Raw genomic sequence first — 9,858 nt, 5'->3', positions numbered from 1 at the left:
TGCATACGGCGACACATGTATCATTAGTTCATAGTGTGGGTGTCGGCTCCACTGGTGGGATATTGAACATTGGAGGGACACCACTATTATAGTTGTTATAATTTTAAGGCAGTGAGCTGGCAGAACCGTTAGCATGCCGGGCAAAATGGTCAGCGGTATTTTGTTCGTTTTTATGTTCTGAGTAAATTCCACCAAGGTCAACTTCGCCTTTCAACCTTTCAGAGTTGATGAAATAAGTACTGGTTGAGCACTGGGGTTGATGCAATCAACTAACCCCCTACCACCAAATTTCCGGTCTTGTGCCTATTATTATTATTATCAGAACATACATGAACAGACAATAAAGACAAAATTTGACAAAAAGTTGAAAAAATAAAAAAAAAACCTTATCAAAGGTGTTTCCTCAGTTTTAACGACAATGACCACCTTACATTTTTCACGACCCTGAAGAACCCATAGGAAGAAAATTCAAAGAATCGTCTCTGAGTGTGAAAAACAGAGGAATTGAATGGCTGAGGGTTGTGTGTGGTTATAACAAGAATATGGCACAGGAGAAAGAGGGACACACGGACACACAGAATGGGAATCAACCAACAGATTAAAGGGTTAGCTGTGTGTTGGTTATTGTTATTCATTTACAGCACTTTAAATAGTGAAGACAAAAATATAATGACTACATCAGCAGGACTCCTCCTGCATGCACATGGACTTGATCCATGTACTTTGTTGTGAAGTGCTTTCGGAGAGGTACTCTATAAATTCTGATTGATTTTCTTTTTTGTTTGTTTAAAATTTCTGCTGCAAAATGAAAATCAAAGCAGCAGCAGTCAAACCTTTTAACCCTTTAGCATTTAAACTGGGCCGAATATTTCACCTGTTTGAAGTTCAGAATGGCCAGAACTGGCCTTTCACACCTACCCAGCAATGTCATTCTAGACATAAACAATCATATCATTGAAAACCTTGAAGCTACAAGATAATGCAAGATTAATTCAAAGCAATGTGAATAGGCATCTGAATGCTAAAGGGTTAATTCTAATCACGATCCAATGTTTGAACCAGTTAGTTTAGCTATGTTCCATCTGTGAGAACATCAGAAAGATCTGTAGCAAAATCTGAAGACAGAGATGATGATGATGATGGTGATGATTGTGATCATTAACCTTCGTCTCAAGATGCTCCAGTAATCGCCATCACAATAACTTCTCTTTCTTGAAGATGATGTACACAGATTTCTGCATAGTTTCACTGCTAAACTCTGATTTCTAGCACTGGACTCAAGGCCAGATATTTTGACGGTTGAATTAGTCAACTGAAATGACTTTAGTATTCCAGTGTCAAATATTTATACACATGAAACAAAGCAAAAAAGTCAGATCTTTCATGTTACGTCAATCACTTTATCAAATGGTTTTCCATATTTTTTCCCAATGACACCATTCCCAAGTCATGTTTGGTACTTCTACTTAACTATTGTCTTTTAAAGAAATTCATTCCTTTTTACTAAATCATTAGCTTTCGATTGTGAATTACATGCCTGGTGGTCTATCACTCCCTCTTATTACTTTGACAGCACACCACGATCTGTTTTATTTTCCCTAGAAGCCTGTAAATATTTTCTCGTGCAATTTTCTATAGCACAAGTCTATAAATGTAGAGGGATACAACCACTGTATTACGACAACACAAACAACTACAGTGTGTGCAAGTATGGGCGAAAAGAGGGGGGGGGGGCAAATAACTTGGTTTGCGAGCCAAGCTGAGACGGAGGAGGAAGAGTAGAATAGTGGAGTGATGGATAAATCTTAACCCGGCTTCCAACTGCTCTAGCAACATCTGCAGACACAGACAAAAGAATTGCTAAGCATGAAGGTATTCAGTAAGACAGGGTAGGTTTTTTTGTGTTTGCAAGGAAGGAACTGGTTAAAATCATAATCCAGGTTTCAGCAAGTGTTGAAGGTTGTGTAGGAGGCGAAGAAAAAAAAAAGATTTAGTTTTCAAACCCAAAACAAAACTGCACACTAATTGTATAATACGGGTAAATGAATAATAATAATAATATAGGGTATTGTAGTATTGCGAAGGTAGACTAATTGATCGAGAATACCCTGACTTCCAACCACGACCACCACTACCACCACTGGGAGAGGGGAGCACTACACACCATTAATGGCATATCGTTTACTGTTCCTGCACGGGTAAAATGTGGACAACAGAACTCAGGCAGGTAAGTGTGAGTAGCTGAGTCCACAAATACAGGAAAGTGTAAGCTGAAACCACGGAGATCTAAGAGCAGCTTTAATTTACAGGTTAACGAGTGTGGGTCATTGCCCCAGCAGCAAACATGGCTCTGTGCAAGCAGGCGCACAAAACAGCTATGTAAGTGTGGACATATAAATGCAGAGATTTATGTGCAGCAGATGCATACACACACACACACACACACACATGCATTTACCCATCTGCACATAGGGTTGGGTAAATGTGGGGAAGCTATAAACACACATTGTGTGTGTGGGGAAGTAGTGAAGCTTTGTCCATCCAAACAGATAAGTGAGCACAGCTGCACAGACACACACACACACACACACACACACACACACACAAATCATGTGCAGCTACGGCTATATATGCTGCTCATGAATTGAAGATAGTCATGCACGAACACACACCGTCACACACCAAAACACACACACTCCAACATACACGATCACACACACACACACAGGTGGTATAAGAAGAGAGATCATTTTCTTTCGTCTAATATCCAGATTTCAGCAGACAATGTTCAGTGGGGAATACTGCTAGACTCGTGGTTTATTCTGAGAGTTAGAAGAATAATTAGCATTAGAAGGTGAAGTTAAGTGTATATATGTGTGTGTACATCGAGAGACTGTGGCAGAGGGCAGGTAATATTAAAGAATAATTATCAGAATCCTTGTCTACAAGACTAGGAGCAGACATTCCCTTGTCATTACATTTTTTTTTTACTCTTGTTTCATTTAATGTTTTGCTTCTTTTTTTAAATACTTTTACTAACATTTATTTCCTCCAATGTTAGTTTGGTTTCTTTGTTTAACTTCTTTTCACTTTTCTCTTATTAACGAGCCAGATTTCATCAGTGAGAACACGAGAGGGGTGGGGGAGAGATAAATAGAAATAGAGATAGAGGAAGAGAGAGAGAGGAAGAGAGAGAGAGGAAGAGAGAGAGAGAGAGAGAGATAATTTAGAAGAAAGAGAATTAAAGACTCAATTGGAAGATGGCTTGATGGAAGAAGTCATTGAAAACGACTGCTGTCTTTCGAGCGATCAAGGTGATCCTCTATCACCATAGCCACCACCACCATCATCATCACAATCGTTCCCACCATTTAATCAGTGGCAAATTATGAAATTTCTAGCTGTCTCCTTGTAACCTCCAGCTGCTGGTGCACGAGATCCTGCTGGAGTGCCCTGGACTGACACATGCATATAGACACATGCATATAGACACATGCATATAGACACATGCATATAGACACATGTAACATTTACAGCAGAGACATCAAGAGACAACATACAGATGCAGACAGACGCCCGACTGGATACCATCAAATGTAAAGCAGTGGACCTCATCGCCAGGTGGAGGTGGAAGCTGCAGGCTATGGCAAACATGCGCATGAGGAGGGCGCTGAAGCTTCCTGCAACAGCTATAGCAATAGAAATAAGGTAAATGAGGAGGAAAGAGAGAGAGAAGAAAGAAGAGAGTTTAGAGGGGAAATAAAAAGTAAAAGAAAACTGGCTGTAAGTGTTAAGAGGTTTGAAGAGATTGCTGAAGGCGATGGCCATGTCTAAACTCGCCTGCATTGGTCCACCACTGAAAGCCGCTTTAAATAGTGGTGGCTAATGATTGGTGAATTGGAGGTTGGTAGCATCGGACATGTTCAACGGGTGTGTTGTCAGCATCGCTTGACTTCAGGTATTTGTTCAACACGGCGAATATCTGATTGTTTAAGATCTGAAACTTCCGGATACGGTCTACCATTTTCTTTAACATCTACAAAAAGAGCAGACAGAGACACAGTCAAAATGTTAGGGGTAAAAACAAACAAAACAAAGAGAAGCTAAATCTGTAAAAACAAAATTTAAATCGAAAAGCATCCAGTGAACTTTGTGTAAACTGGTTGGCATTTGGAAGGGCATCCAGCTGTAAAGGAATAATGCCAAAACTGACCTCACCTAACATGGCCACGGTTCAATGACTGAAACAAGTAAAAGATGAAAGATATATCTTCAGCTCCTGGTAGAATTGTTACTGCATTATAGAAGAACCCCCACCGCCAAGCATTACGTTAGAATCTTGCTGAGATCAACTTTGTCTTTCATCTTTTCAGAATCGAGAAAATAAAGCACCAAGTTCAGAGATTAATGAGACTGACTTAGCCCCTCCCCTCGCAATTGCTGTTCCACTGTCTAAACTAGAACAGTTATCATCCACCAAGGCCATTCGTAGATAAAACAAAATACCACGCAAATACTGGGGTATCTGAGTGAGTGACTTGTCCCTCTCCTCAAAATTACTGGCCGACACCAGATTTTGAAATCAATATTATTATTATTATTAACTGCCATTATCATTATCATTGTCATTGTCATCATCAAAGTTGGTGTATCCAACAGAGATAAGGCTAATGGCAGTTGTCTCCAGTCTCTTTGGTTCTTTCACACTCAATGCCAATGTTTCATTGCTGCGCACCATCACACAGACAGGGTCACAAAGAAAACAGAAACTACACAAGTCCAGAGCCAATTCCTTGCATTCGTTCCCAGCAAACCACCAGTGTTTGACCTGTGGCAGAGCCTTCCAAGCACACATTTTGGACTGATTGGCCACAGCCAGACACACTGTGCCCCATTGTCTTCTCCCATGTGAAGCCCTTGGTCATCACTGACAGGGATGGATGAACTAATAGGAAATATGATACATGTGTTTCATAGAGATTGCCTCTGCCCAGCCCCTCCTCAGTAAAAATTAAAACAAAACAAAAAAACCAAACAACTTACGATTCCTTTAACGTTGTCGTCCTTCATATCGACCCTATTCACCTTGAGTATATGGTAGCAGAAGTCAAGAGCTTCAAAACGCCGTTGCTGTCCCAGTAAAACTATCAATGCACAACCGGCCCAGTTCAGACCTTCACCATATAACTCTCTGTCAACGAAAGAGAGACACAATTTAATGACTGTAGAAATAACAGAGAGAGAGAGAGAGAGAGAGAGAGAGAGAGAGGGGAGAGAGAGAGAGAGAGAGAGAGAGGAGAGAGAGAGAGAGAGAGAGCATGTGTGTGTGTACTCTTAATGACATTAACAATAATGCTCTAAAAATGCAGACAGGGATATTCAAGAAAGTTAATGGTAGGAATGAGGGGAGTGGGGGACAAAAAAAAAAGGGGTGGGGGAGATATTATGAAAGCCGCTAATTGATCATGCAATTTGCTAGAAATAGTAGCCAAATCTCCCTCAGATCATACACACTGGATAATGTAGTCCTAAATTCATCTTAAATTAAAAGCTGGATGGTTGCAGCTGGAATACCTTCAACTATGTTTATGTGCAATGTGCTGAGCTTGATAAAGTGGAAAGAGGTAGTTTTCAAAGAGATTTATATAGCGTGTGCAGTTGGATGCAAAGTGTGCAGTCAGTGTGGGAGTTTCTTTGCAGGACAAGTGAAAGGAAAGAAGATTCTGCTAAGATTCTGCAAGGGATCATATTGACGACAACAACATATTGTCCCTATTATTGAAGGTAAGAGAAATAGCAGCTACTTACTCAACAGTAAATTCATTCTCGCCAACAGGAATGCAGAAGACAAACTGTATGGCGCTCCAAAGTCGGTGAAACTCTGTACATTCATCAATATTCATGACACCATTGGAGGGTGGTGCCCCATGCCAGATCTCATCATCGAGAAACGACTTTATACGAGACAAGACAATTTCAAACATAGACAAGCCACAGCAGAGACGTTCCCTGGTCAGCAGGTCTCCTTCTGTGGCAATTTCTACTTGCTGCAAACAAACAAATAAATATATACATGAACGTTTCATAAGCATTACACTCATAGAGATTATTTATAATAAACAAATCAATCAACCAAATGTATCTATGCCTGTACATACACACACTAGCGATCTACCTATCTGTCTGTTGATAGACAAATATTAGCTAAAAATGGATGGATAGTCAGACAGATGGATAGATTCCCCAAACAAACAAGATCCACTTGACAAGTCAGATGATCAAATAATAAAACACGGATGTTAACATTACATCCATTTACTAAAGACTGGAGTCAATATGACTGACTAACGGACGATGTATGAAACTACCAGCCATAGGTTTCTAAGTTCATGCTACAAGACAAGTCTTTTATTTTAAACTCCATTAATGCTTGCTCTATTCCAGCCAGAGTAATATATACTTAGACAGTCTGAGGGAAATTACTCCTTGTAGACAAGTAACGTATAGCAGAAGAGATTTACTTTCCATTAGCTATACACGAAAAATGCACCGGCACTGGTGCCATGTAAGGAGCACTGATGCCAGTGCCACATAAAAAGTACCCAGAACACTCTGTAAAGTGTTTGGCATAAAGGAAGGGCCTCCAAGCTGTAGAAACCGAGCCAAAACAGACATTGGAATATGGTGCAGCTCCTGTTAAACTGTCCAACCCATGCCAGCATGGAAAATGGGCGTTAAATGATGATGCTAAAATCTTTAAAGTTTTTTTAATTACTTTGCCTAGTAACATGTTGCAATGGCTGGAAAAAAGATGGCCCTGATAAAAATGAGTAAACATAGAAAACCTTTTGATTGCCAAGTTTCATCACAACATTAACCACTTGCAGGGAGGAATATTTAGCTTCAAGACGTTTCATTAGAAGCTTCAGCTCCTGTTCCTTTTCTTTGCGGCTGTCTCCCTCTACAAGAGAAGCAGAAAAAAACAAGAACAACTGGTTAAGAAGGAAGGCGGTAAGGCACATGCGTTGGAGAAGATTAATCAGAAAACAAATTCCAACAAGATATAAATTAGACAAAACGCCTTAGTTGTAAATCAAGCAATTTATGATAAAGATGGCTTAAAAGACTTCACAGTTTCTTTACCTTTGATTGGTATATATGGCTTTGGAATAACATTCTGGAATGGTGCTGCATGCTTTAAGTCACACACTTCTTCCTGGGTCTAAATAAAACAGAAAACATGGACAGATGTTAGTGGTCAGTATTGACAGTTGAAGTGCAGTTAATCAGCTTAACAATTTCAGCAAAACTTTATAAAGTTTGTAAATACTTTTCTCCCTCCAATCCTCTTTTTTTTTTTTTTTTACTTGAAATAGGTCTATGTGAAAGCTATGGGCCTAATAACCAAAGTCCCACATTTGTCTTGCAGTAATGATTCTGCCAACTTTCTTCTGCCTGCCTTTAAATTATAATGATGAATTCTAATTCTGAGAAAAGCCATCTTGATAATAACAATAATAAATAAATAAATATGCCGCTTACTAATGATTGCTCCACCAACATGCAGAACAGAATTGCATTCCCCACTTCACGAAAGCTCTGGAAAACTTCAGTTTTCAGATCAGGGTATTGAATCATGTCGTTTAGCTGTGCTTGGTAGTAAGCCATGACACCTAATGAAAATAGGAACAACAACAACAAAAATAATAACAATTTCTAAGAGAGGCACAAGGTTTCAAATCTTGGCAGAGTAGAATCATTTACATTGGCCCAGTTCTTCAATGATACCAACTATTTGTACATAGGTACCCCCCATTGTTTATGCAATGGGCTTCCACACAGTCTCCACCTACCAAATTCACTCCCAAAGCATTGGTTGGCTCAGGGCTATAGAAGACACTTATTCAAAGATGCTGTAAGGTAGGACCGAACCCAGAATCATGCGGTCACAAAGGAAGCTTCTTAACCACATAGCCATCCCATCACCTGTCTTCCATGCTGGATGGTTTCACAGGATCTGGTGAGCCACGGGGCTGCGCCAAGCCCCACTGTAAGTTTCAGCATGGTTTCTATGGCTGGATGCTCTTTCTAATGCCAACCACTTTATAGAGTAACTCCTTGGTCAGAGATGGGGGTAGAAGAGGTATGGTTCATGGGGAGCATCAGTATGGAGAGAAGATGAGAGAGAGAGAGAAGTAGTGCAGAAAGGATAGATCAGAGGGTGGGGGTGGGGTGATGTGAAAGGTGTAGGAGTGGTGAGGAGGAGGAGGGAGATGTAGGGCCACATAAGGGTGGCTATAGCGAGTGGAGCAAGATGGCATACATAAGGTGTTGGAAAGTAAAAGCAGATGTGTGAGGTGTTAAAAATGGAATATGGGCGAAGAGAGAGAGAGATAAATAGGCATAAAAAGAAGAGGTGATTGGTGAAATAGTGTGGGTGGGGAAGGAAGGGTAATAGGGTGGAGGAATAAGTACCAAGTGATTAAAGGATTACAGACCCCCCCCCCCGCCAAGTAATGCTATAGATAGAGGAGTGAGTGGAGGGCTAAGGGGAATGAGATGTAGGGAATGACTGACAGGGCAGAATGTCTACTTTCTGCAGTAGTGGCTGGGTCATCTTGAGCACAGTGAGTCACCTGTTATCTCAGTTCTTTGATACCTCCTCCATTAAGCTCAGCCCCCCCCTCCACTGCTTTGTCTCATGACTTCCTGGGCCTCCCTCTTCCACAATTTCCATCCACTTTAAACAACCTACACACACACACACAAGTCAGACCAATTATATATATATATATATATATATATATATATATATATATGGCAGATGAGTTGCAGAGAAGGTTAAGGAGATAGAAACCTAAAGTAAAGATTCTTGGGGTTCTAAAACCATTTGGCCCGGCTTTGCAATCAGCAAGTGCATAATCACACACAGACATACAATGGACAAAAGTAAGATACTTACCAGGAGAGCCATAGTCGTACCGAAGGAGCTTGCAAACGTTTGGCATCACTTTCATCAGTGTCTTGATGTAATCCATCGTAGTACCTTTCAGCTGGAGAGAAAATATATGCTGTCAAATAATTTTGCAATTTGAGAAATATGTCAGTTTACATGTTTCTAATGGTTTTGACTAGATCCAGCACACCCACAACTGTTGTGGAGACAGTGTGTCATTTCAAGAGCCAAGTTATAATTACTTATATTTAGAGTTTTTTCCAATTCTTTGAACAATTTAAGATGGGGAGAGCATCATCATCATCGTCGTTTAACGTCTGCTTTCATTGCTGGCATGGGTTGGACGGTTTGACTGAGGACTGGCGAGACAGAAGGTTACACCAAGCTTCAATCTGATCTGGCAGAGTTTCTACAGCTGGATGCCCTTCCTAACGCCAACCACTCTGAGAGTGTAGTGGGTGCTTTTACGTGCCACCGGCACGAGGGCCACTAAGGCGGTACTGGCGACGGCCACGCCCAAAATGGTGTCTTTTACGTGCCACCTGCATGGGAGCCAGTCCTGGGGCACTGGCAACGATCTCGCTCGAATGTCTTTACACGTGCCATCACGATTTCGCTTTTGCTTGCCCCAACAGGTCTTACAATGCCAGGATGAGAGTTAGGCTCACTGTAGATAAACAGACGAAGACTGGAACAACAACTTACCAAGTTACGAACAATCTTCAACAGCTCCTCTATTACAACAGCAATGCCTTGATAACCAAGTAGACGGCAGATGGAACGGAAGTGAGCAGCACCAATGAAACCATTGTACAGATTGAATATGGCACTGTACGAAGTGTTCAGAGCCTGAGGAACAAAAACAAAGGTTGTATAAATTGATGGAACCACACAAAAGAAAC

General features: G+C 40.8%; 1 protein-coding gene across 3 annotated transcripts in view; it reads right to left on the bottom strand.

The window, feature by feature from the left end:
* Positions 1-769: 769 nt before the first annotated feature.
* LOC106884276 (cytoplasmic FMR1-interacting protein) overlaps positions 770-9,858 on the bottom strand; it is a 45,896-nt gene continuing 36,807 nt past the window's right edge. For all 3 annotated transcript variants that reach the window (XM_014935580.3, XM_014935570.3, XM_014935588.3), the window contains exons 22-29: positions 9,662-9,805; positions 8,963-9,053; positions 7,543-7,673; positions 7,144-7,222; positions 6,846-6,961; positions 5,809-6,047; positions 5,044-5,191; positions 770-4,036 (exon numbers count right to left, since the gene is read on the bottom strand). In XM_014935580.3, the coding sequence (XP_014791066.1) occupies positions 3,869-4,036; positions 5,044-5,191; positions 5,809-6,047; positions 6,846-6,961; positions 7,144-7,222; positions 7,543-7,673; positions 8,963-9,053; positions 9,662-9,805 (1,116 nt within the window). In that variant the 3' untranslated portion in view covers positions 770-3,868. The remainder of the gene's footprint in view (positions 4,037-5,043; positions 5,192-5,808; positions 6,048-6,845; positions 6,962-7,143; positions 7,223-7,542; positions 7,674-8,962; positions 9,054-9,661; positions 9,806-9,858) is intronic.

The sequence above is a fragment of the Octopus bimaculoides genome, chromosome 13, assembly GCF_046866305.1.
Source record: "Octopus bimaculoides isolate indiv1 chromosome 13, ASM4686630v1, whole genome shotgun sequence".
NCBI classification, from domain to species: Eukaryota; Metazoa; Mollusca; class Cephalopoda; order Octopoda; family Octopodidae; genus Octopus; species Octopus bimaculoides.
The sequence above is the reverse complement of the archived record's forward strand: the minus strand, read 5'-3'. Positions and strand labels throughout refer to the sequence as shown.